The following is a 27,757-nucleotide window of genomic DNA, read 5'->3' as shown; positions in this document are numbered from 1 at the left end:
TTTTGTTTCATAATTCTAGCGTTCGTAGTTACCTTTTTTAATTTTTTTACATTTTGAGCCTCTTATTCAGACTTTATTTATACTAAGTTTAATTCCATTGGAAGTGGAGTTTTCAAAAAATCATGTAAGGTGTGGAGCGTAAAATCATGAAATTCAGGGTGTGAAATATATATTTCTCTTACAAAACACTGTCCCTTTCACTTTTGTTTTCGAGCTCTGGGGATATCTATTTTTATATCGCTTCCGATCACCGAAGGCGACGAAGAGAGAGGAAGACAAGATGGATAGAAGGGATTATCTATGGTTCCGGCAAGGTTTTCGGCTTTCCACCATTGCCGTCGCCGTCGCCTTCGCCGTTTCGCTGCAACTGGCGGCGGCCTCCGCGGCGTTCTTCGAGCCGTTCAACGTGAGCTACGACCACAGGGCGCTCCTCATCGGCGGGAAACGTCGGATGCTAATCTCCGCTGGTATTCACTACCCTCGAGCCACTCCAGATGTATGGATCAGACCCAATTCCAGTTTTTGTTCATAACATTCGAGAATTCTCTGATAAATTATGGGGATTTCGTGTGCTTCTAAGTACAAATTTATCAGCACAGATGTATTTTCTACATATTTTACCTAAAATTTTCTTCTCTCCGACATGAATTCGCACTATGGTTTATCCCAGAAAAATTTGCTTCACGGGAAGGAGAACTACATATAACAACATTGATGAACGTTCTATGCTATTGATACTCCATCTTAGGATCACCAGTGATATGATTATAACTTCCTTTTCCCTGACAAAATGGTACAATCGCACTTTCATGGCGTTCTTTCAGATGAAAAGAAGCATTTTTAACGTTAGCATTAGAGAGGAAGGAAGGTCCCCATTGGAATATTTATTATTTAATTGAAGCAATGAATTCGTCGAGATCATCCTCAGCATCATGGAGAGTGCAAATGCATTGGCCAACTTTCTGAAGACGCGGCAAATATATGGAGTTTTTTTTTCTTTTTTTCTTCTGGTGGAAGTTAGTTCGTCGACTATTCTTACTTCGTCTTCCAAGTCGAATGGTAAGATTTTTTCTATGCTGCTAAGGATCTTTCACTGATATGTTGAAAGGGAAAAAAGAAACAAAATGCGATGTTAACTTATTAGGTGATCTGTAATCAATAGACATATACCATTTTTATTCAATTTGTTGCTCTGGCCTCTGCTTCCTTTCCTGTCTATGATATACTTTTCAAGCTTGCGCTTTTATTATCTAGTTACAAACAAGATCTCAATTGCCATCCTAATAGGGTGTCCATCTGGTCTATTGACATGGTTTGTTTCGATGTAAGGCCAGCCATGACAGTTTTTGTATGGCATCTTTCCAGTCTGGTATGTGATGAACAGCACAAATGACATCACCCGGCACATAAATATAAAACAATGGTTAAAAGTCACTAAATATTTGACAACTTTCATTCTCAATGTCATTAAAGTCGCCTTTTTCTTGTATAAATTGCAAGTATGCCCAAATTGTTTGGACTAAAGGCATTGTTGATGTTGTTGTATTCCTATTCTGTCAGATGTGGCCAGGTCTAATTGCAAAGAGCAAGGAGGGTGGCGCTGAAGTGATACAAACATATGTCTTTTGGAATGGGCATGAGCCAATCAGAGGTCAGGTAGCGTACATGTCTTTGGATGCCTTGTTAGAGGTTTTAACTTTTATTTTTTTCCACCATCTTTTTTTGTGTCCCTAACATTTGATACTTTCTATCCAGTACTATTTTGAAGGAAGATATGATCTTGTGAAATTTGCAAAGTTGGTCGCTATGGAAGGGCTATATCTTCATCTTCGTATTGGTCCCTATGTTTGTGCAGAGTGGAATTTTGGGTCTGTCCTTTCTTTCTTTCTTTTAATTTTTTCTTACATCTTGCTATCAAAATATTATAATGATATTTTGGTTTAAATTGTAGTTTCATGTCTAGTTATTAAGCATATTAACGGGGATTTAGGTAACCATTTTGTTTGATACTTTGCCTATCTTATCACAATTGCTTGGTTTTTTCAGTTTTTTAAGGACATCTCTTCTTTCGATTTTAGGGACTACTTGGCACTTCTCTTGCTGATAAGATTGTGGCAGGCCCTCGTGCCACAACTCTTGAAATCTTCTTGAGATAGCGAATTTGATGCATCTCTGTTTAGGACTGGCCTGGGTGAATTTTCTATGCTCTTGCTTCATGGAAGTTCATGACAGTTTGATGCTGTCCAGTTTGTCAGTATTCTTGTGCACATACGTTTGGATCAAAGGTCTTGTATTGGTTTATTAGTTGAATGTTTATTTCATCAAGTTATTACTGGTTGAAGGCAATGCTGAATTTCTTTCTTCCTACTATAATCTAGAGTGGCTAGAAATTCTGTAAACATATGTCTTCTATATATTTTCTATATGTGGCTTATCCTCCCTCACTTCACCTCTCTCCCTCCCTTCCCCTCCCCACTCCATCTACTCTGCCCATTCTTTCATTGATTGTCCAAGAACTTCTACATGATTTTACAACAGAAGAAAATATATGATTATGCATATGGAAGGGTTGGATTATTGGAATCTAAAAGTCTTACAGTTGTCAGTTTCATCTTTGAATAGAACTTGAAAGAAAAAATATAGTGCATCTCACCAATTATTAGGCAAATTGATGACAAAAATCATTTTCAAATAATCAGGGTAATTTATGTCTGATAAGAAGTATTTAGGAAAAAGTTTAATGTATGAGTAGCCAATGATTTATGCAAGATTACTTACTTGCTTGCATCATGTTTTTTTTATACTGTTTTAGATGCCCAGTTGTTAGATCGATGGAAGTTCATCTTCTACGTAACTGTCTTCAGGAAGATCATTTGCTGCCATAGTACATGTAACAGAAAGAGGAAATGGAAAGAATTATTGATGAAGGAATTTTTTTGTTAATAGATATCAGGAGATAGGCTAGCGGAAAGTTACTGTAACTATATCTTGATAACTTGTACTTATTTTATTAGACTCATGCACTTACTTGATTCATATTTACGAGTGACTCAGCATTCTTACTTAATGATGATGACCATTTGTTTTTGTTTTTTCTTTTTCTCTTTTCTGTTTATTCTCTTCTCAAATCCTGCAATAGTTTTAGATCTTTATGGAACTATGCTATCTTGTGTATAGGCAGGTCCATGCTTAATATCTCATTTGTTTACTGTGATCCTTTAGTGGAGATGATCTGAATAGTATTACCATACAGTCGCAATCTGAACTATTTGCATGTACTTTTTATAGGGGTTTCCCAGTTTGGTTACGTGATATTCCTGATGTGGAATTTCGAACTGACAATGAACCATTCAAGGTACAATAAGATGCTAGTGAATGGTTTTGTGATCGTCCTTCTTCTGTATTGCCATCTTTCTTATTGCATGCTGGATTAGACTGTTGTCAATAACTATGTAATTACTCAACATTCCAGTATGCTCAGATATGAGTACTGCTAAAGTAAAGAAGCTTACTAATGTAACTCAAACTGATGGTCTTTTCTATCTTAGTAAAGAAAAGGAAAAAGAAAAACATCGTTGTCTCATAATAGTGACTATTATAGTTTTATAGATTGTTGTATAAAACAACTGTCAACCTGAAATTGTGGGAACTGTTGTATCATTGTACACGGTAAGGATCAATCTGGATACTTTTTTATTCCACATATTAGTATTACACTATGAGAACCCCGTTCCTGATGACATCCATTTTCTCTCTAGTTAACCATTGTATCAGCATCTCCTGCGTGAATTATCCAACCCTCCAATAGTTGCAACTGATGCAATGAGATTTTATAATGGTACATAAAATTAAAATATGCGAGGTTGTGCATAATGAAGTACGTGGTGGTCTAACATATAAACCATAAAGCCACTATAGATAATTCATAGTATATTAATATTGAATATTTGATTAATCATATAAAAATATGAGTGGAGATAACCAACTTATATTATCACCTAAAATCTAATCCATGAATAGAATAATACTTTATATTCATATGATCGCCTAACTTACCAAGCCAATGTTTCTCAAAATTTTAATATGTAGAACTAACAAAATGTTAATTACCAAAAACATAGTACAGAGAAGCAATAAGTATATTTAAAATCAATGTGAGTCATAATCACCAAACAACCATAAAGGCATAAACTATGGATTGGAGATATATGAACATATCAAATAAGTTTTAGTCATTAAAACAACATTGTAACTAACAGTTATCATCATGGATCCCAAAATCGGCTGATCCAAATCGGGATCAGCTATAACTGATCCCGATCAGACCGGTTTCGACCAATTTCGACCGTATCGGCCAAATTTGGCTGAAAACAATAATATCGGCTGAAATTAAATTTTTAAAGATTTAAGTTGAATCTAAAATGTATTTAATTTAGTAGATATTAATAATTGATATCGTCAACTGCTTTCTTTTCAAGCTTTTAGTTACTCTCTATCTTTCACACACACTCTCCTCTCACTCTCACACTTTACTGACTTTATTTGGCAGCCGATTTGGTGGGCCCCTCTAGTTAGTCCACACTTTGGTAAACTTGGATGAGTTTTTTTCTCATTTTTTTCTTCTTACTTTTTAACTTTGCTTTGCTTACTGTTATAGAACAATAGTAAAGAGATATCTCTCTTCATGTTGTTCTGCAATAATAATTTACGAGTATAAAAAATTATCTAATTTAAGTTAAAATTCATTATTGTTTTGAGCAAGGTTCCAAAAATCGGTATCGGGATCGGGATCGGCCGTCCGAAAAAACGATACGTATCGGCTGTATCGGCCGTATCGGCTGCCTGTATCGGATCGGATTATTTTAATTAAATAAAATTCTAAATATTATTAAAAATGTTAGAGAAATTTCTAAAAATTTAGAAAAAATTATAAGAAAATAAGAAATAATAATTACTCACATATAAAACCTAAAAAGTAAAAATATCTTTTTCTCCTTCTCTTCTTTTCTATTCATTCTCTCCCATATTCTTTTTTTTTATCTTTTTCTCTCTTTCTTTCTCACCTTTTTTTTTAATCTTTCCCTCTCCCACACTCTCTCTTCCATTTTCTCTCTCTCATGCCCAATTTTTTTTAATCTTTCCTCTCTCTCTCACTCTCTCTCTTGCTCTTTCCCTCTCTCTCTCCTTTTCTCTCCCTTCCTCTCTCTCCCTCACTCTCTCTCTCCCTCTCTCTCTACTGCTGCTGACAGCAGCAGCTGTCAGCAGACAGCTGTCTGCTGCCTGCTGCAGCCACCTGCAGCAGGCCAGGCTGGATCGGGATCGGCCAAAACTCAAATCCTTGGTTTTGAGTGAGTTTTTTCTTTAGTTTTTAAAGATCATGTGTGACTAATTTTTATTTCTTATTTTTCTGATATTTTTTTATAACTTTTTAGAAAATTTTCTACATTTTAAATAATATTTAAAATTTTATGTAATAAAAAATAGTCCGACCCGATACAGACGGCGATACGATCGATATAGTTGATATATATTATTTTTTCTAACAGTTGATCCCGATCTCGATACCGAGTTTTGGAACCTTGTTCCACACGTAAGCTCATTTATAATTTTACTCTTGATTTGACTAAGTACCCACTTATCTCATTTTACAAAGTACAAACCAAAAGTTTCTACTCAATTTTAATGCCTAATTTTTCCGCTCAAGTTTTTCACCTATCTCTTCTCTCCTACCATCCATATATCTCATTGCGTATTTACAAGTTTGCATTACATACCTATAATTAAGCAATGCATACCTATAAGCAACAATGGCCGTGCCAGTGACACGTGCCTTGCTGTGCCATCATCAGCACAACACGCCTTGCCATGCCCCATCGTGCTAGTGGCACTCTCTTACGTGCCACTGATATGCATTTGTAATATTTTTAATAAACTTTTTAGGATATTTAAAAATATTAGATCTTTGATATATTAATTTTTAGTTTTTGGTTTAAATATATGTATTAAAAGTTCAAAACCTACATTATAATGCTTTATTTTAGATTATTTTTGTAAATGACCTATTTTAGAAAAAATTCGGAGGTTATTTGTATTCCTTAGAAAGCCCCGCCCATATCACCGTTTAATATTTTTTGACCTACTATTAGCTAAACTACCTAAGTACTAGGTTCAATGTGAGTAGGATGAGAGGTAGATCAGGATAGCAAGTTACAAATTCTATCTCGGTAGAACATGTATTTCTATTACTATGAAATTAATTAATGAAAATGAACTATTAATGGTAGGGTTATTATTATTCTTCAAGATAAAGCAACAGTTAAATATAAATATCATTCAATACATACTATGATTAAAGATATTTATTAAAACTAATATTAATGATTGAACACTATAATATAATTGAATACTCCATAATATCATTGAATTAATAATATTAATCAATAATTATTTAATAATTAAAATTAATATCTAGTTAAACGTAAAATGATGAGAAGAATCAAAGATTTCATTTGCTGGCATAAGAATAATATGAGAATGTTGCATTAAATACTATCGATATTCTTTAAAATTTATTCACTAATAGTATTGCTTGTTGTAATGTCTCACATATTTTTCGTACAAATAGAAATTTTATAATTCTCCTATGATATAATATAGATATTGAACATGCATGGGAGTGGATAGCACTAGATATGCACAAATACACCATAAGCATATGCAAATTATTGATATAGAATATAATAAGGATGTTCTGGCTATGGTAGGTGTGATTAATATAATGGTAATTATGATGAACTCATATTATTCTGTGGGTGTACCTCTCCTAATATTCTGCTACCTACAGACGCAAGTCTTTTGTAAAAGTAATACATCTTTGAGAAGATTGTATAACAGGAACGTATGCCTTATCTTTATTATCACTGCCATTAGACTGAGTTGTTATTATCACCATCACCATCACCATTACTATCATCATTGTCATCTCTAGTCTCATTATCATTAATTTTATCTAAGCCTTCTAAATGATTAACTAATCAGTTGATCTGATAATAATTAATAAAAATAAGAAATTAAAAACAAAGGCTTCACATGGCACAATGACTTTCACGCGGGCGTGCCTGACGGCATATAGCTGTGCCGGATCGGCATGACTCGGTACGACACATGTGCTGGTTGGCACGCACTCGAGCCGATCTTTATGGGGGTGTGCCAATGGCACACCTTGTGCCAAGTGCCATGCCATTACCGGCACGGCCATTCATGCCTATAATTATGCATTACATACCTATAATAAATGAGAATACTTTAATTTAAATTTATATGTCAAATTAAAGGTATTTTAGTCAACTTTTACTTCTTATTTATGCTTACTTTAACTTTATGTCACATAAAATGTAACTATTACACCGCTATTCTAGATTATAAGTAAACATTAAAATACCCTACTTAAAACTAGAGGTACAATTTTAGGGATAAGAATCTAGAATAGCTATTCTAGATTTTCTTTTAATCTTAAGGTACATGAGGCCTTAGCTAATTACCATTGCTTGTTCTGTGTGAATTTCTGTAATCTTTTACTTGGCCTGAACTTTTATCTAATTATTGTTATTTGGATGCTGTGAGGGCATGCTTTATGATATGCTCTTGTTGTACATCTTGAAATTATTCTTGCAGGATATCTTTTACAGGACAAATAGTGGTGACCTTCTGGCCAGTGTTTGAAATTTCAGTTATTCAGAAAGTATTAATACTTATAAGTGGATCAATATTTTAGTGTCTTTTTTTCCTTGTCTTCCTCTCTAGTAAACTTCAAATGCTCGAAGTTTTCTCTATTCAATAGTTCGAGAAATGAGTTTTCAAAATGCTTGTTCTTATGCTCCTAGGTTATTTCTTTTTTTAGTAATTATAAGAACAATTTTTTAACCAAAGGTTCTTATGTTAAGAATGCTGTAGTAAATTGCAAAACTCTAGATCTATTAGTATCCTCAGGATTGCAGTTTGGGCTTCTAACAATATATCAAAATTTTGCAGGATGAGATGCAAAGGTTTGTAAGAAAGATTGTAGATATGATGAAAGAGGAAATGCTTTTTTCATGGCAAGGTGGTCCAATCATACTAGCGCAGGTTGCATGACTGTTTGCTTAACACTTGAGCTATAATTTCATTGTTCATTGATTAATTTATGAAAGAAAGCTATAACTGTTAGTTCCTTTTCTTGACAAGGATATATTCTACTCTAAAATTGTAGGATAAAGTAACCAAGGATTTTATATGAAAATTACAAACCATATTTTCCTTTATACATGCTCAAAGTTCTAATATTTGATCATTCAAATGATGGCGCATAGTATGCAATTGACTAATAGTTTGGATTTTTCCCAATCTAATAATATCAAGGAGCTACAAGTCATGCACGCATACTTCAAAGTTCAAACGCACTACTTCAAGGAGCTAACAATACTATTTCTGCTATTTAGCCCCTCCTTTTTCGTAAACTTGGTGTACATATGTGTGGGATCAACTTGATCCAGCTTATAATGGCAAAGCAAACTACTTCTTATTGGGATTTTGGACACGAGGTGACACATGTCATTTTCATTGATCTATCATCTATATGAACCTTTATATCGTTGCATGCATTTCCTGTTTCTTCTCCTCGTAGAAGATGACCTAAACCTACACACTTTGATCATGTATCTTGATAAACATTAGCCCTAGTGATGGTTATATTCTTCTAGCAGGTCTTGACTCTTGGCTAGGACTTTCTACAAACTGTTCCAGGCTAAATAGCTGCCTTCCAAGATAGTGCTATCATAAAAGGGGTGTGTGTGTGTGTGTTACTTCATATTGGTCAAAAACTGCTGGAGAAAGTTGAAGTTTCCTTATCTCCTAACTTTTTTCTCCAAAGTCGAACCAACTGAACCTCTTAAACACACTGAATCTGAACAATGCATAATTGTCTTAAAGTGATAAGAACATATCTGAGGACAAATCTTGAACAAGCCACATCTTTTCTTTGTGTTCTTTGGGTATGCTTGGAGAAGTAATGCAAATTTGGTATTAACTGGAATCATATTCGGCAGATTGAGAATGAATATGGAAATATAGAAGGCCGGTATGGTCAAAGTGGTAAATCATATGTCCAGTGGGCTGCTCAGATGGCACTTGGGCTCGGTGCTGGTGTACCCTGGGTCATGTGCAGACAAACTGATGCTCCCGAAACTATTGTAAGTGTCTTTTCGCTACCATTTCCCCTTTTCTGCTTTGGGTAGGATTTCTCTCTTTCCCCATTCATTAGTATCCTATTCAGTATTACAATTCAGAATGTAACCAAGCTTGACTTTTCTTTCTCTATTGTTTGCTTGGTTTATTCTATAGTTTGTTTATGACCAACTAGATATGTGAAATAGCTAACTTCTCTTTTTCTTATTTCTGACAGATTGATTCCTGCAATGCATTCTATTGTGATGGTTTTAAGCCGAACTCTTATAAGAAGCCAATACTTTGGACAGAGGATTGGAATGGATGGTATGTTGATACTTTGCATATTGGTGCACGGTGTCCCACTCTGTGTAACAGTGTTTTTATATATTTTAAATTTTAACACTTCACCCTCACTTTGGGACTTGAGACATTTTAATAAGCTCAAGAAGTGAACTTGATTTAAAATTTCTAATAAGTGGAGTCTTTATATTTTAAATGACAAATAAGCCTGACGGGATTTGAACACAAAACCTCTGCCCTGATACCATGTGAACTAATCATTTTCTCTAAAAGCTTACACTATTAAAGAACAACAGTTTTTTTTTTTTTTAATATTTCATATTCCAACACTAGCTAAAAATGAAACTATCAATTAACTACCAATCCTTATGAAGTAGGGTATCATAAGAAGTAAGATATTGCCGATCATTGGCACTCCCTCTGGTTCTGGGACCCTTCTTTGTCCAGTCAATGTCTTATCATGTCTCCTTAAAGATATCATACAAAAACTTCTAGAAGGAACTATTTTTTCACTCTTTTAATAAATAATGTGTAGAAATTTGTAGAATATAGTACTTCTAAAGTTAACTTTGTGAATTACTTGCAATTCTAATAATCCTCCAGGCTTCAGTCATGCCATGCAAATTACGTCAAAAAGGATACAAAGTTAAGATTGTTTCTTCTATTTGTTGGATACTGGATCATTTCAATAAGTTATCTCTCTGCTTTCTTAACAAGGTGTAAAAGTGATAGTGTTGAACTTATTCTGTATGCAATGTGTCACAAGTTCAGATGGATAGACATTTGTTATCTCATTTGATATATGCAATAGTGCAATTGCTCCTATTGGAGCATAGCATGTTTTATTTGAACAAACTTAACATAGTGCCAAATTCTCTTTTAAAGGTTTGCCTCTTGGGGTGGAAGGCTGCCTCATAGACCTGTAAGAGATAATGCATTTGCTGTTGCTCGTTTCTTTCAACGTGGAGGATGCTTTCACAATTATTACATGGTAATATGGCTCTCCAAGTTAAGAATTACTTACTGTAATTTTTCATTGTTTCTACTACAACATATAATTCTATGAGGTTTTTGTGCTTTGGAGAAAAATTTTAGATGTGTGTAGGATGACTTGTATGGTTTGTCAGTTCAGTGTTTGGATTAACTGTGTGTAGATAACCAGTTTACCAAAAAGCTGAAGCTGTTAACTAATGGACTAATAATGTATATCACGCTTTTAACACATCCCTTCACGTGTAGCACCTAATTCGGCATGTGGATAGATGATATGTGCGGCCTATCATATCGCACTGAAATAGATACTGGAAATTAGGGAATAAAGCAGGATGATGAGATTTGAACCCATAGCCTCCAGAAAAAACTTGCTTTTATACCTTGTTAGATAACCAATTGATCTAAAAGTTTAAGTTATTAGGTATACAATATATATCATAACTTTAACAAAGTATATTTGAGATATAACATCTCATGCTTCTCAAGTTCCTCAATATACTAGTGTTTAATGTGAAAGCATCAACCGGTGCAAGCAGCATGTTGATCAACACATTCCCCTATCGTGTTTTATTACTAATATTATTTGCACAAGTTTGAAGCTAGAGTCGCATTTAGAAGTCTCATCTTGCACTCTTGTTTTGGCTTGCATAGTTGCATAAAGAGCCAGGAAGATATCTGATTCTTAATTTCTTCTGTAAAGCAGTTAAACCAACAGATAGGCTCCTTTAGAAATTTGAAGATCATTAAATTGGCCTACACTTGAAAGCTCAACTATCAGAACAAGTCTTTATTATCGTTTATTTTTTTTACCTTGAAGAAGACTTCAACTTTATATTTAATTGGAACTTGAATAAACACTGGTATATATAGCCCCATTGAATATTGCTGAACCAGTTTAGTACATTACCTCATCAACAACTTAGGAATCAAATGAACTCCATTTTACGTTTGCTTAATTTTTTTCAGAAAAAAAGTTGGGCTATATATCAAATCTTGCTGTGCTGGATAAACTTGAATTTTTTCTGAAAAATGGTTGGGCTATATATCCACTTCACCTTGTCGACAATATTTTCACAATTTGAAGAAACACTTGCCCTGCGGGAGCAGTATTGGCACATGGCATGATGGCACCCCTCCTCTTGCCTCATAGCACCGAAAGGCAGTTAATGATGAAGGCCTGAAGGGTGGTTGGAGGAGGTGTTTCTAGCCGGCAAACAGGTGGAGGAGATGATGGTGAAGGGGATTGAGAAGGTGGTAATGGTGTCGAGCAAGAGGAGGAAGATGATCAGCTTAAGCGGATCGTTTCCTAAGTTAGATACACCCTAAGTGGATCCTAACTTAAATCCACTTGAATCATTATATTCTATGATCTGCTACAGTTCATTCATCTTCTCCACCAAGGCTAGGGCACCGCAGTGTGGTGATGACGACAATGACGGCAAAGGCTTTCGACGGGAATAGGCCCCCTCTCTCTTTCTCTCTATCCCGCTTTCTCTCCCTCTCCCAAAACTCTCTCCGCCTTATTTTTTTTTCCAATTTTTATGCTGTCACGATGCATCAGCACGACACGTGCCGCCGACACTGCCATCGTTGGATTAAACTTCTTGTCTCCATTCTAAAATCTTTTTCTTTTGTGTCTTGCATATGTTGGACAATCCATTTTAAAGAACTTGCATATTATAAATAATGCACAATTATTTCAAATGATGCAGTTTTTTGGTGGAACAAATTTTGGCCGAACTTCTGGAGGTCCATACCAGATAACTAGTTATGATTATGATGCCCCTATTGATGAATATGGTATGTAAAATCTTCAATTTGAACATGCATATACCTTTCTAGTAGCTAATCTAAAAGCATTTAATATCACTTGTCTATCAGGTCTCTTATCACAGCCTAAGTGGGGGCATTTAAAGGATTTACATGCAGCTATAAAACTATGTGAGCCAGCTCTTACTGTTGTTGATGATGGACCACAATATGTAAAATTGGGACCAATGCAAGAGGTTAGCAATGGCTATCTGCATATCTTTTTTTGCTCTAGCTGCTGTGCTGTTCTTGCTAATTGATGGTTACAAATTGACATTTATACTCTGTGATTTGGCTTCTTTATTCCTTTCTAGATCGATGCATGATCTGTCAAAATTATTCTCTTGAATAGTTAGCCAGAATAGTCTGACAATAAGGTCATATATATATATATATACATCGGGAAGGAAAGGAAAGTTAAATCCATAGTTTCATCTTATTCAGTCACTGCAATCACTTGTGTGGTCATATTTTTGTACATCTTGATAATCATGCCATTGAAAAAACATTTATCAGGTTATCTATATCAAGTGATCAACCATGGCAAATTATGGTGCTTGTAGTCTTGTAGATGATGGCTTGTCCATATCAATTGGTAGATTTTCGCAGAGATATATCTACTGTTATTATTTATTTCTTAATGTTTCCTGACAAGAAGAAAGAGTTTTGACTAATATGAACAAGTACAATCCCTTTAGGTTTCTGAATGGGCTCTGATGACCAGGCATGTGGCCAGATGGTTTGCATATTGCATGTTTGATTTTCGGAGTTAATTTTATCATCTTTCTTAGTTAACTTTTATTTATTCATTACATTTGAAACGTGCAATATGCGACAGCTTAATTTTGGGATCTTTCAGTTTATTATTTCAGAAGCTAACTTGTCACTGCAAACAATTTCTTATTAGTTTTCAATCTAGTATTAGGTTGTTTAGGAAAGTGTTCACTTTGTTTCTAATACCAGAACAGACTGGAAAGATCAGTTGTTCTCTTCCTGTTCTTTGGTTGGTGAAATCAAGAAATCCTCCTTTTCTTTTGGTCCTTTTTGCCTTTATTCCTCTTCGGTCAGTCTGATTTATTGTTCTCCCTCCCTTTTGGCACTTGGCAGTAGGATAAGAATTACCCACCCATCCTAGTAGACTATTTATGATAGTTACAATTTGCTTCACTTGCTATTTGTAATTATATAGTACCGAAAAAAAGAATGTCTGCTATTTTCACTGTTTTAAAATATTTTTAACTATTCTTTGATTAATCTATATGTAGTTGCTTACCTTTTCATTGCGTGCAGGCACATATATATGCTAGTCACAAGGTAGATACAAGTAAAAGCCTTCCAGATAATGTGAGCATTTGCTCAGCATTTCTTGCGAACATAGATGAACATAAATCAGTTTCAGTCGCAATATTTGGCAAAGTTTATAATCTACCACCATGGTCTGTGAGCATATTACCAGATTGTAGAAATGTCGCTTTTAACACTGCCAAGGTAAAATTAAGTGTAATTTTTTTATATAGCATTTCTTTGAATGTACAAACTTTTTTCTGAATCAGAGTTCAACCATTTGAAGAGTTCTATTACTTCTATGCATGCCAAATTTGAAGGTAATCTAAGAAAAGCAAATTGGATAATAATCATGAATGTGAAATAAAATGAAAAGAAAATTAATCCAATAAAAATACCCAATGCAAGATATAAAGATTAAATCTGGACTTACCTTTTACAAAATACCAATAACATTTTAGGATTATTGGACTATCGAAAGATACATGGTTTTGACTTTTTTTTGAAGGAAAGCTTGTCATTCTCATTTAGAGTTGAGTTAATTACTTAATTTTCTTATGTTTTTTGAGCATGTCGCTAGATAAAGTTACAAGTGACATGGTGATCTATATTCTGTAATATGTCACTTTCTGCTTAATCAGAGTTACATTTCACTAGTTTTGTCAAATACTAGTTAGGGTGTATATGGGATTCACGCTGTCAAATGAGCTCCTATTGGACCTACTCAACATGTTATACCAATTAGCAAATAGAATATGGGATTGAAATCCATATCTATCATACATCAAACCAACGATGGCCGTGCCACAGGCACTTGCCGACCGGCACGGCACTTGCCGACCGTACTGTAAGAGGAGAAGAAAAAAAAACGAGATATTCACCTTCGTTGTTGCTAACCGCTGCTCGCCGCTCACCTGCCGTCGTCGCTCGCTGTTGCCGTCGCCGTCGCCCGAGCGCGTCGGTGCCCTAGCCCGAGGGAGAGATGAGATCGATATATATATATATATATATATATAAGGTTATCGGTTAAAACTTAAGTTGCGGATCCGGATTCGGATCCGCCCGACGACAATGACGGCGACGGAGACGGAGACGGCGGCGGTGATCGGCAACGGGTAGCTTGATGGCGAGCAGCAAAACTATTAGGAGGGGTGCCGCCCCCCATGCCATGTGCTAGTACGCTGCCGGCACGGCCATCCATGCATAAAACTGAATTTGAGCTGCCATTGGATTGGATAATCGAGACCATGGTATAACCTGTCAACGCTAATTGATCTCATATCCGCATTTAAGCCCCATTTTGAAAACCCATCTGATAGGTTGAAAACATGAAGGCATCTTCTGCAGACCGTAATCAACCCATGCCATATTGACAGCAATATTTCCTTGCTGTTAGCATGGATGTGTTGGTCAATGCTGGCACAACATGCCTTGCCGACCTTGTATTTTTTTGTCTTGCTGTTGGAATCGCAGAGAGCATGCTGGTCGGCATGGCAATCCATGATCGACAATTGATATGAGTCTATAGGAGTTACGACAACTTGATTCTAGGACTTGTAATGTTCAATCATGCTAGCACACATAGCCAGCCAATATGACCAGCATGACCTCATATTCTGTCTCTTTTGGGACACCAATGTGAAAACTTTCTTGCCATTTCCTTAGTGTCACATTCTTCATTGATTCAAGGGTTCATGCCTTCTGTCATAGTCTCATCAATAACAGTGATCTATAATATGCTATCTACTTGAAAGAAATAATCATAATTATCCAATCCTTCGTGCAAAACAATATTGGAGTTGCCTCGATCCAATCTGAAGAGTCTCTTGGAGAGTTGTCTTATCTAATAGAATAGAAAATAAAGAAAGTTTATTCATGAGATTTTGTGGAGATTGAAATTCTCCTTCTGTAATAAGAAATTCTGTACATTTCTTCTTTAAACAAGCCTTTAGTATCCAATTATTTGGGGTCTGCTAAGAGAATACTTAAATGAACATTATTTTGAATCTTGAAAGCTCAATATGGTACAAAACAAGGATTGTTGTGCCCGTGCCAGTGCAGTACCGGCACGTGGCACAAGGAATACACATGACACCCCGCCTCTCAGGCTCTCACCTCCTAATAGTGGTCTGTCGCTGCAAACTGGCCAGAGGAGATGAGTAATGTTGGAGAGCATCGTGCGAAGCCATCGCTCTCCTCTCTCCTCATTGCGTGCCCTAGCCGGATCTGCTCTTGTCATACAAAGTGAAAGCAGGAGATTGTCTGAATCTTAAGGGATTAAAAATACTTGGTTTTCACCAAGGTTGCTAATTAGAAATATGATGGAATTGAACCACTCTCATCAAGTTGTCAGATATTTCATCAGTATTATATGTGAGATCATTAGATCATAGGATTAAAGTTAATTAGATAGACTAGAAACTATTAGTTGTTATATCTGCCATTATCTTTTTGTAAAAATGTTATATAATGTGTGCAATTATACTAATGTGGCACTACTTTGTAATATATGACACTAGGGTAGCATTTCTTTGAGACTTTCTGTCATTGCTAAATATTGGACAAATGGTTCTTCATAAGTATAAATATCAACTACACATTTATTCTATATCTTTCTCTTGAATGCCTTTACTCCATGCTCTTCTCTTGCTAGGTTGGGGCGCAGGTTTCAATAAAAACAGTAGAATCTGGATCCCCCAGTTTTTCAAATGCATCAGAACCTGGTCATTTACTACTACATGAGAAAAAGTTCCATCTAAATACTTGGTTGACTCTCAGAGAGCCAGTTGGTACTTGGGCTGATAATAGCTTTACAGCTCAAGGCATATTAGAGCATTTAAATGTGACAAAGGACACTTCTGACTATTTGTGGTATATTACCAGGTAAATCATCATCTAGTTTCTCTTCTATGCCAGCTAGGAAAAGGAATTGTCTTGCAAATTACTTTAACATACATATGTTTGACATGAGACACTCAGATCTCAAAAATAGGCTCCCCTTTCCAGCTCTTGTTCTATCCTGCTGCATTCTCCAGATACTAGGTAAATGCTGACAAATGTTTATTACCAAACATTGTTATGTAAATGTGTGCCACTCAATTAGCCCATACTATTCCTAATGTGATAAAATTTTCATTCTTTGGCATTTAAAGCCTTTGGTTCCTTACCTGAAGCCCTATTTGCATGATCATTGACAGTTGTAACTCAGTCCTTTTTCATCTTCATAAGTTGAATATATTTGCAATTGTTAGTAAAGAAAGATCGATGTCTGGCAGCTACTTAAGCCATCTTTGATTGTATACAAGTCGGGTTAAGACGTTTTGTATTAACAAGGAGAGAAGAGAGGCTCGCGAAAAATAAACAATATCCCTCTTTCTGTTACTACTTTCTTCATTAGCTGCCTGATCAACTGAACTTGAAGATCTAACACAGAAGTTCCATAATATGAAAATGATGCTCCTTCTAGTCATATTGTCTGGATTTAGAGCTCTTAAGAAAAATTGGTTGGAACATCTTTTTGAGGTACAACTACTTCTTGAGTGGCAGGTGACATTCTTTGAATTGGGCCACCTGCAATTCTCATGGACACATTTTGTTATGAGAAATCTTTCCTCGATTGTGACTGCCTCAGTATACACAAGTGTTAGGTCGAGATTGTTTTCCAAGGTGACATAAGTAGTATACCTTCTCAACCCATAGGAATATCCATCTGTTATCTCATTTGTCATGCAAGTCAAAGTTTCGTACTATTAGCACATACATATATAGAATGTTGATGTTGATATGAAGGATCACACTATCAAAATTCTCTCTTATTGTTCACTGCATATATTATTCCCACCAGTATATGTTCTCATTGAGTATTGACTGATAGCCACCTAACTCTGGATTCAATTCAGCATTGATATTTCTGATGAGGATATCGCATTTTGGGAAGGAAAAGGTGCCCTTCCACTGCTAACAATTAACAAAACGCGTGATGTGGCTCGCGTTTTCGTAAATGGCGACCTTTCAGGTACAACATATGGCATGCTACCTTCCAATCTGCTACTTTTATTTAAAAATGCTGTGTACTGCAATTAGGCTTATAATGTTGCTTGTCATATTTCTAGTTTTTTCCATTGCCTCTTATGATATTATTTGTTAAACTGAAGGTAGTAAAGTTGGTAAATGGGTCCCAGTGGAGCAGCCTGTCCAATTGGTTCAGGGATATAATGAACTGGCTTTATTATCGGAGACTGTGGGCTTGCAGGTATTCTAAGTTTGGTTCAAATTAAAATTCCCTTTAATGTATTTTTCTCTGTACAAACATGAATTTCTTTTGAGTTACACATATACTTGCCATCCTGAAGATCCAGAAAAGAATTTGTATTTAAGGGAAAAGGCTATTAGTAGGCTAAAAAAGAAGTAAGCAATATGCTGGAACTTAATTCAGATCCACTTTTTCCCTTCAAATATAGATTTTTTGGTTTTACTCATGGATGGCCGTGCCATAGGCACGTGTCACGGCACTTGCCGACCGTTGCTCGCTGAAAAGATGAGGGACTATTCACCTTCACTCTTCGTTGCTTGCTACGGTACTTGCCGGCTGTCGCTCGTCGAAAAGATGAGGAAGACTACTCACCTTCACCCTTTGCCGCTCGTTGTTAGCCGTCGACTAGCCGTCGCTACTCCCCATCGACCTCATAGTCATTGTTCGCCAACTACTGTCTCGTCAACCCTGAGCTCGAGCTGCCAATCACACGCCACAGGATGCCCTATTAGATTGAAGCGGAAGGAGTGGCTGGTCGGGTTGGATTGGGTGAAATAAAAACTTAAGTTGCAGATCCGTAGCGTGCAATTGGTGGCTCTAGCTTGGGGGTGACAAGACAGCGGTTAGCAAATGACGACGATGAAGTCGGCGGGGAGTGGCATTGGCTGGTTGACGGCGAGCGGCCAGCGGCCAGCATGACCATCGTTGAGTTTACTTATATCTTGATTTACTTAATGACATTGACATCTCCTTCCTCCTTTAGCCCTTTAGTTAGGTACATTTTTCTTTTATACGAAGGTCATCTTCAATTGATGCCTCATTCAATCTTTGGACTCCGGTTATGGATCACGTTGGAAAATGCTTTTCTTCATTCTCCTACTCTAGGATATTTCGTTTCCCCAGGGAAACCTTAATCTTATAAAGCCATGTGGCAACTATTAAGCTTTGCAAAGGAAGATCCTTGGGTGGGAAGAGCTGTCTCTCATCACTAAAAGGTTTATTGATGAAGACGTTTAGGAAAGCAAGCTCCATACCAAGCTAGAAGCTATATGATTTTAGGATTCTAGTTGAACTTTCCCCTTGGATACTATATCAGCAACATTCAGATTACTCTCTAATTTATTATATATGGCATGTCTAAATCTACAGATCATATAATTTAGCACCTCATTTACAAGCATATTTGTCAAGCATTGCCTTCTTATAAGCATCCTCCTTCTGAAATGAATAAAGTGCAATTTATTTCTGCAAATAATCTGTTCGAAAGAGGAGACTATTTGCAAATATATACACAAATAGAAATAAAGAGGATTTTGTTTTTCTGTCCAATTCCAAGTGCACCAGTGTGCTAGCTGCTTTTTTTTTTTGCTTACAACTATAGCTGCCCATGTATGAAATGATTGGCCTCTTTGATTATATTAGTCATTGTAAGTTATTGTGTAGGTGTGATGAACTTCCTAGTGTAATGTACTTGTAAATATTAGAAAAGTCCTGCATCTAGAAATGTAATATAATTTCAAATACCTGCTTATAGAAATGCATGTAAAAACATAATTACCATAATTTGACTTCCATGCACTAGAAGCTGCGAAATGTTCTATGCTATATTCAGATTCTGCAACTGAATCAGGTTGAAGGGAAAATGATACTTTCGAAAAACATGCTATAGATTTTCTGCTCGAACTTGCAAATTTTTTTCTCTTATTATCAACAGAAAGGAATTGGGTGCAAGTGGTATCCGTATCTCCTAAAATGTGCTACAGTTCTATGTTCAGACTTTGACTAACTGACTGATACCTAGGATCATTCAGTAAAATTTTCTTCCAAAATCATTTCCAAACTTTTTACAGTGTCCTACTTGTAGTTGATATCCATCGTATATAGAATTTCTGATTATTTATTTGTAAAAAAAAGAATTTTTGATTAATTTACTTTGTTAGAACATTTGCACAATAGATGACGGAGGTATAGTCACATAATTAATCTTTTGTATCAAAGACCTCTATTGATATGTATGCTATTTGATGAGAATATGTTAATTTAAACTTTGTTTTATGTGGCGTATGGTTGAAAAGCTTCCAGCTCTGTGATACTTTCTAGTCCCTTTAGAAGTTTTATGATCTTTGAGGAAGCTAAAATAATCTTTCTACTCTCTCTCCCTCGTAGAACTATGGTGCTTTCCTTGAGAAGGATGGAGCTGGATTTAGAGGTCAAATAAAGCTGACTGGCCTTAAAGATGGGGAGATTGACCTCTCTGATTCTCTGTGGACATATCAGGTATATTTTAAACCATAAAACTTGTGAGTAATTAATACCTGTTATTTTGCTTTAAAAGGTTTATTTCCAAAATTTCTGTCAGAACGTGGTGAAACTGGATGTTTTTAGTGTCTTTTCTGATGTTCATAATGTAGCATATTACCCATGATATCCATCTTGTTCTTGGCTGATGATATCTTGTAATACAAGAAAATGGGTGATAAGCACTTAAATACAACTTTGCATGAAAATATTGGATACTAAGGTGCTTAGAATCAAGCAGGTTTACGCTAAGAGTATAGGAATGTACCTCTCACCTAAGCTATGCTACAAACTAAAGAAAATGCTCTCTAGTGGTCATATATGTATAGAAAGAGAGATTGAACGAATATTACTAAGCCAAAGTAGGGATGGAGAAATTGGAAAACTGTTTCTGTTTCAGCTCTTCATATAATGAGATTTTATGCTAGATGGCTTTTAGACTGACTAAGGTTTGTTGTAAAAAGGTATTCAATCAGAGACAAGTCAGCTAGAAGAGAATGTTGTCCTCCTCTGGTTTAGGGTTTTAAATTTTAGGGCTTTAGAGTTTAGGGCTTAGGGTTTCGAGAGATTTCTACCAGATGGCTTTTAGACCAACTAAGATTTGTTGTGAAAAGGTAACTCAAATAGAGGTAAGTCAGCTAGAAGAAAACTTGTTAAAGAAGTGTAGAAAGGAGTGCACCTGTAGCAAGTTAATACCGGTCCAAATTGGGGGTGAAAAAGGAGAAATTTGTAACTTGGTTTTGCCTCCATGGAGACCACCTAGTAACATTTAATGAGCATAGACTCGGTTCAATTAAAGACCATCTGTTGGGAGAAGAGACTGGTGAAAGACTGTCAGTACTAGCATGGGTTAATCATTCCTAGTTAAATGGAGGGACATTGCCCCTGAATGACCAAAACATGTAGCTGGTCCTAGTTAATTGTGTTATGAGACTTTACTGTTGCTAATTTTCTTCTTTCACATATTTCATTTAAATCCATTGTTGGCTTTGGCCACTCAGGCTTCCTATTATTTGGTCATTGACCATGTTATTGCATCATGACTTCCAATGAATATGATTAATGGAAATTGAAATGAATGCTCTGTCAAAATGTTCAAGAGCATTTTCAGCAAAGCCACGTTGATATTCATGCTATACTGTGTTGCAAGATTGGAGTACTAGAAGCTTGTGGAATTAACTTTCATTAGTTCTAACTCCCACCTTCCATGATCCTTGTATATAAAGAGATCTTTTGGTGGGATAAACTTAGTTGTATGAAATGAAATCTTAATTCTTATTAGTGAAGAGAACAATAATGTAAGTCCCGAGTGTGAAACTCAACATTAAGAATGATGCTTGATAATTGCTTAGTATCCTCCAAGATGATGGAGGGAAGCCTCAAAAAAGATATGCAAACTTCAATCCGTTGATCCACGAAGGAATATCAGAAGGAAGAAGAAATATACTTTAATCAGTTGATTTGAGAACAATACTGGAAGGAAAAAGATAAAATAAACTTAAATCAATGGATTCGAGAATGATACCGGAAGGAAGAAAATAAACCAAAGTTCAATTAGTTGATTGGAGAATGATATCAGAATGGAGAAGATAAAAGAAACTTCAATCTGTTGATTGGAGAACAAATACTAGATCAAAAGTATCCACTTTTAGGAAACACAAAAGTCGAAAATTGAGAAAATCTCTTGAAATTTTATTGATAATAAAATGAACTACATCGACCACAGACCTACAGTACTACGTACACAGACACATAATGATGGTAGTGCAGATGAAGTATCGGCACTCAGCACGATTCATTTTTTGCTTTATACTTTAAAACTAATTTAGGGTGTACAAATAAAATATAGATCTATTATTTGTATGGGTCTTTCTACATAGATCTAGTATTTTTGTGCTAGATTTATAAAAATTACTCTTCAGAATGTAAGATCAAAAAAGAAAATTCAATTTTCCCCAAATCTTAAAATATTTAAAATTAATATGTCAAATTCATTCTAATTAGGTCAAAATTGATATAGGGATTAACTACATTCAACTAGGTTCTGATTTTAATTATTGAACTATTGTTAATGAATGCATATATTCAATCATATTACGTATTGAATCATATTTCTATTTGACTATTACTATATCTTTAATAAAATATGTTACAATATTATCTAAGACTAAAGACTCTGATGTAGGTTTTAATGCGTATATTCAAAATATAAACATGTATAAAGACAATAAAAAGTATATTAGAAGCATGCCAAAGGTGTGCCTCTGGCACGTAGGGACATGTTGGTCCGCACGTGCCATGCCAGCTGGGTATCGACATGGTGCGGCCATCCTTGTATATATATATTACACACACACACACACACACACACACACACACACACACACACACACACACACACACACACATATATATATATATATATATATATAGAGAGAGAGAGAGAGAGAGAGAGAGAGAGAGAATAATATGAGTTGAATTTTGGTAAAAAATTTCCCTAAATTTTAGAAATTTTAATATTAATATGTCAAATTCATTCAAATTAGGTCCAAATTGATATAGAGACATATTAGATTAACTACATCCAACTAGGTTTTGATTTTAATTATTGAACTATTGTTAATGAATGAAGGTATTCAATCATATTATGTGTTAAATCATAATCTACTTGACTATTGCTATATGTTTAATAAAATAGGTTATTTGCAAGTTGCAACATTATCTAAGATTAAAGAATCTAATGTAGGTTTTAATACGTATATTCAAAATAAAAACATATATAAAGACCCTAAAAGTTATATTAGAAATGTGCCAAAAGTGTGTCGTGTTGAGACTGGGTATCAGCATGGTGCGGCCATCCTCGTATATATATATATATATATATAGAAAGAGAGACTAATATGAGACTCAAAACCCTATTATGACAAAAGTGCACTTTTTTTAAATGGAAAGTTTTCGATGTGGACTCAACGACACCTGCCTTAACTTGACCCAAACAAACTGGAACAAATGATAATAGAATTTTGAGTTTTACATGATAAAGATATAAGCAAAATAAAACTTTTCTAAAATGGCAAAATATTGCTAATTTTGATTACAAAACGATGGATTTTAACTTCATAATATTTGGTTGAGATGAAGAGAATCGCTTCCCTTGGAATACTAAATCATAGCCTCCTTTCCTATTCAAAATCTAATTTTTTTTTTCCTTTCAAGTACTGATATCTTATCAAGATATATTTTTGTGCCCTTTTTAGAGGGTTTCTGATCATTATTTTTTTGAAGAGAGTAGTAAATAAAATTTTAATCATGGATCCTTTAAATAGATCTGTTTACTCGTTTTGTTAACTCACCAATTGTTCTAAAAGCTTAAATTGTTAGATAATAACGATTTTTATGTTTTATATTCTACCACTACCCTCACATATGTGCTTGAGATATTTGATATGCCCAAGAAGTAGAATTGACTTAAATGGGTGGAGCTTTTATATCTTAAGGAAATATAAGCATGATAGGATTTAATCCCGTGATCTCTTATTCTGATATCATGTTAACACACCAACTATAATAAGAGCTTAAATTGTTAGAGAACGTTTTGATTTTTATATTTTATATTCTAACACCTCCATCATCATAGGACCTTCACTATAGAAGATGATTCAAGATTTGCATTGTAAAATCTAACCGTGATAAAGCTTTGTCATGTAAAAAAGTAGGTTAAATTTTGAATTTTTGAGTTAATTCTTGTGAGAAGGAAAAGAAAGAAGGAAAGTAAGGATGGGCGCGCCGATCCCTACTTGGCATGCCCTCGGCACTCGTCTACATGTGCCACTAGCATGCATTGGCACATTTTAAAAAAAAAATTTAGAATATTTAGAGATGTTTTTATTGTCTTTGGCATGACAATCTTAGTTTTTTGGTTGAATATATGTATCAAAGCCTACATTAGAGTCTTTCATCCTTGGATAATATTGTAAATGACATATTTTATTAAAAATATAGTGACAATCAACTAGAAATATGATTCAATATATAATATAATTGAATACATTCATTAACTGACAACAGTTTAATAACTAAACTCAAAACATAGTTGAACGTAATTAATCTAATATGCACCTATATCAATTTTGACTCAATTTGAATGAATTTAGCATATTAATTTTGAATTTTTTGAAATTTGGGAAAATTTTGGGGAATATAAATATACTGAAATTTTAGCTAAAGATTATAATGTTTGGGTTCAAATCAACTTATATGGAGTTAATCTAACATGTTTCTATACTAATTTGACTTAATTTAAATGAAGTTGACATATTAATTTCAGATTTTTTAAAATTTGGGAAAGATTTTGGGGGAAATAAAAATTTTCTTTTGATTCCTACATTTTAAAGAGTAATTTTCTGTTCTTGATCTATGTGGAAATTAGAAAGACCTTTACAAATAATTGATTTAGCAAATTAAGCTACATCTATCATTTGTATGCCCCAAATTAGTTTTTATAGTATAAAAGTTAAAAATTGAAAACCCGCACCCACTGGTATGGCCATCCTTAAAAGAAACTCATTTGTTTGAAGAAAATTTCTGCTCCTTACGTAATCTGTTCTTCACATCGAAGAGAATTTTATTTGAAGAAAATTTCTGCTCCTTAGGTAATCTGTTCTTCACATCGAAGAGAATTTCATCTGAAATCATGAATGTTCCAAATATAGAACACACCATTCATAAATTACTGTCAGGGCAAATTGATAAGAAATCCGCTGGTGAGATTGTGTCTACTCTCTAGTGTATGCAATAGTATTCAGGAGACATTTACATGCTTTTCACCAGTGTAGTCCTATCTTTTTGCTAATTGATTTATTGAATCAGCATGTTGAGCTCAATTTATTGTCTCGGATATATTAGCTGCTAAATGATTTTGCTTAGTGTAACAGATGTACTCTTCCACAGTAATTATTTCATTTCCTTTTTTAATTAAAATAACATTTTTGGAATAATCAGATAGTGCATAATCTTCTTTTCCGTTATATAGGTAGGGTTGAAAGGGGAGTCTTCTAAGCTATATGATCCAGAGGAACAGGAAAATGCAGATTGGACTGACTTGCAGGTTGATAATGTGCAATCTGCCTTTACATGGTACAAGGTAAGCTAAATATATAGCTGCACTGGGTCGCCATAAATTTTGTATGAGTAACAATAGCTTTCTAAGTTTAGTTTAAGCATAACTTCTTTTCCCTCTTGTACCTGTTCAATTATTTACATTAATTTGGGATTGTCGCATCAAGATTACATTGATGCACAGTATAACATACTTCACTAGTTTGACATATCATAATCATATTTTGTAATTGGTAATAATGTGCTGATACCGTTATCTCTTTTGATTTACATACATGATTAGCATTATGTCATCATTTTATTCTTATGATATCTGAATCAGGCTTTCTTTTAGTTCATCTGTGCTTTGGGAGCAGGCAGAGACTTTCCTAGAAGCTCTTTTATTGTGTTCTTTTTGGAACAGCTACATGCTTCAGATGAAATATAGTAATAATACATGCAGTCCATTTGAAAACTGGAAACCTCTCTATCTCCTAGGTTTAGTATGATAGCTGATCTTCTAATAGTTATATTTTTTAAACTTTTGTTTTCAGCTTTCTCAAAGGTTTGCTTCAATCTTAAGTTTCTTTTTATATCTTCGTACTCATTTCTGAAAGATATTTTCTATTTAATTGTTTCTTACTTGTCTCATGGCTAGGTTGTTTCTTGCAGACTCTCTTTGATGCCCCTGAAGGTAATGACCCTGTTGCTCTTTATCTGGGCAGCATGGGGAAGGGCCAAGCATGGGTGAATGGTCATGGAATTGGACGTTACTGGTCATTAGTAGCCCCAGAAACTGGATGCTCCAAATCTTGTAACTACCCGGGCGCTTATAATGAAAACAAGTGCACAACAAATTGTGGACTGCCTACTCAAAGCTGGTAAATTTGGTTAAGGGAAATTCATCTGAGGAAGTAGAAATATTAAGGCAAATTTTTATCTTCTTATCTTATTGCAGGTTATCTTAAAGGCTTTTAACATTTACTAAACTTAATTATGAAGAGAGATTTCAGTGAAAAATATATATTGTTCTGTTAGCTCAACAGCACAAGGATGATCTCAAAATCAATTCACTGGTGAATTGGTAATAAGTTTTGCAGCTATTGAGAATTAATAGGAACAATAGGTGTACTTCTCAAGTTTTCTAGAATCATTTGAATGACGTAGGGTAATAGTTTTCTGATTCTGTAAAACAACAAAGTTTAAACAATTTTTCTTCGTTATTTCTAATGGTTTTCCATTCCTAGCCTCAGAATGAAATATTAATGTGAATCTTGCTAACTGTTATCTAACAGTTTTAACTTGGTATCTTGCTTATCATCAATTCCAAATGTTTTTCCAAGAGAGCATATGTAGATGGCAAACAATCTTTAAGTTTCTGGTTATATTGCCAAACTATCTTCTAAAGTATATATTGCAAAAACTTAACTGTTCTATAATAACAGGTACCATATTCCAAGAGCGTGGTTACAAGAATCAGACAACCTGCTTGTAATCTTTGAAGAAACAGGGGGGGACCCATTGAAGATATCATTGATGGTGCACTCTACAAAAACAATCTGCGGGACAGTGTCAGAAACCTACTATCCTCCTCTCTCTGCCTGGTCCAATGCAGATTTTATCAATGATATAGCACCAGAAATGCACTTACGTTGCGATGATGGGCATATTATCTCAAGTGTAGCATTTGCAAGCTATGGAAATCCATCTGGAAGTTGCCAAAAGTTCTCTGAAGGCAAATGTCATGCACTGAGTTCATTATCCGTTGTGTCAGAGGTAGGGAATAGCATGTATCCAGTTTTGCTTTACATTTTCCTGTCCTCCTGGTACTTGTACTTGACTACAGTTTTCCTTTCCCTTAGGCATGTGAGGGAAAAAATAATTGCACGATAGCTGTCTCAAATGCCAAATTTGGTGATCCATGTCGTGGCACCGTCAAGACCTTAGCAGTTGAAGCAGAGTGCTCACCGTTGTTAGATGCCAAGAAGCTTATTAACGTGAGCTAGTCATGATAATAGAAAAGTTTAGTGGAGGGTGCACCTGTCCTACCACAGCAATCATGTTCATTAAGCTGAACATTTGCAGGTGGGCATTTCCATCCTCTATCGACCATATTGTAAATGAACTTATTGCCATCCAACTCTGGAGTAAGAAATGCTGGAACTCTTGTCTTCTGTTCACCATACTTGTGTGTTTTTTAACCACCAGACAGTGGAGTAATGCAAATATATCACAGCCTCAAAATTGCAGAAAATTTGTTGGTGGATAGAGATAACAGTGAATAATTCAACAAAGCTTCCTAATGTTTCTTGTGGACAAAGTATTAACTTAAACATCAATCTTTTTTTGAATATTTCACAGAAATACTTACCTAAATGGTAAAGACACTTGCTATCCTGCTAGGCGGTTAAAGATTTAATGCTTAACTATGGTGTTGTGGAAACTCACAAGTTAATTGAATGTTCCAATAGGGATATATGTAAAAGTATATCAATCAGGTTAGTTTATACTATTTCGAGT

General features: G+C 34.9%; 1 protein-coding gene across 6 annotated transcripts; it reads left to right on the top strand.

The window, feature by feature from the left end:
• The first annotated feature begins 221 nt into the window (after positions 1–221).
• LOC140767774 (beta-galactosidase 15) lies at positions 222–27,417 on the top strand. Of its 6 annotated transcripts, none has more exons than XM_073107824.1 (20): positions 382–496; positions 825–1,059; positions 1,561–1,656; positions 1,756–1,868; positions 3,289–3,355; positions 8,032–8,124; positions 9,084–9,227; positions 9,440–9,528; positions 10,390–10,495; positions 12,210–12,297; positions 12,379–12,503; positions 13,597–13,794; positions 16,244–16,473; positions 17,490–17,605; positions 17,745–17,842; positions 20,009–20,119; positions 25,173–25,283; positions 25,910–26,118; positions 26,683–27,013; positions 27,100–27,417. In XM_073107824.1, the coding sequence occupies exons 2-20, from the start codon at positions 982–984 to the stop codon at positions 27,241–27,243; spliced, it is 2,547 nt and encodes an 848-aa protein (XP_072963925.1). In that variant the 5' UTR covers positions 382–496; positions 825–981; the 3' UTR covers positions 27,244–27,417. The 6 variants fall into 6 exon arrangements, with proteins under 6 accessions (XP_072963917.1, XP_072963932.1, XP_072963925.1 ...); XM_073107858.1 differs by lacking the exon at positions 825–1,059 and adding an exon at positions 2,079–2,285 and having other exon boundaries at positions 454–496; positions 1,561–1,651; XM_073107816.1 differs by lacking the exon at positions 825–1,059 and having other exon boundaries at positions 222–496.
• The last annotated feature ends 340 nt before the right edge of the window (positions 27,418–27,757 follow it).

The sequence above is a fragment of the Typha angustifolia genome, chromosome 1, assembly GCF_048772165.1.
Source record: "Typha angustifolia cultivar Huaian chromosome 1, ASM4877216v1, whole genome shotgun sequence".
Lineage (NCBI taxonomy): Eukaryota > Viridiplantae > Streptophyta > Magnoliopsida > Poales > Typhaceae > Typha > Typha angustifolia.
Note: the sequence above shows the minus strand (reverse complement) of the source record. Positions and strands in the feature narration are given on the sequence as shown.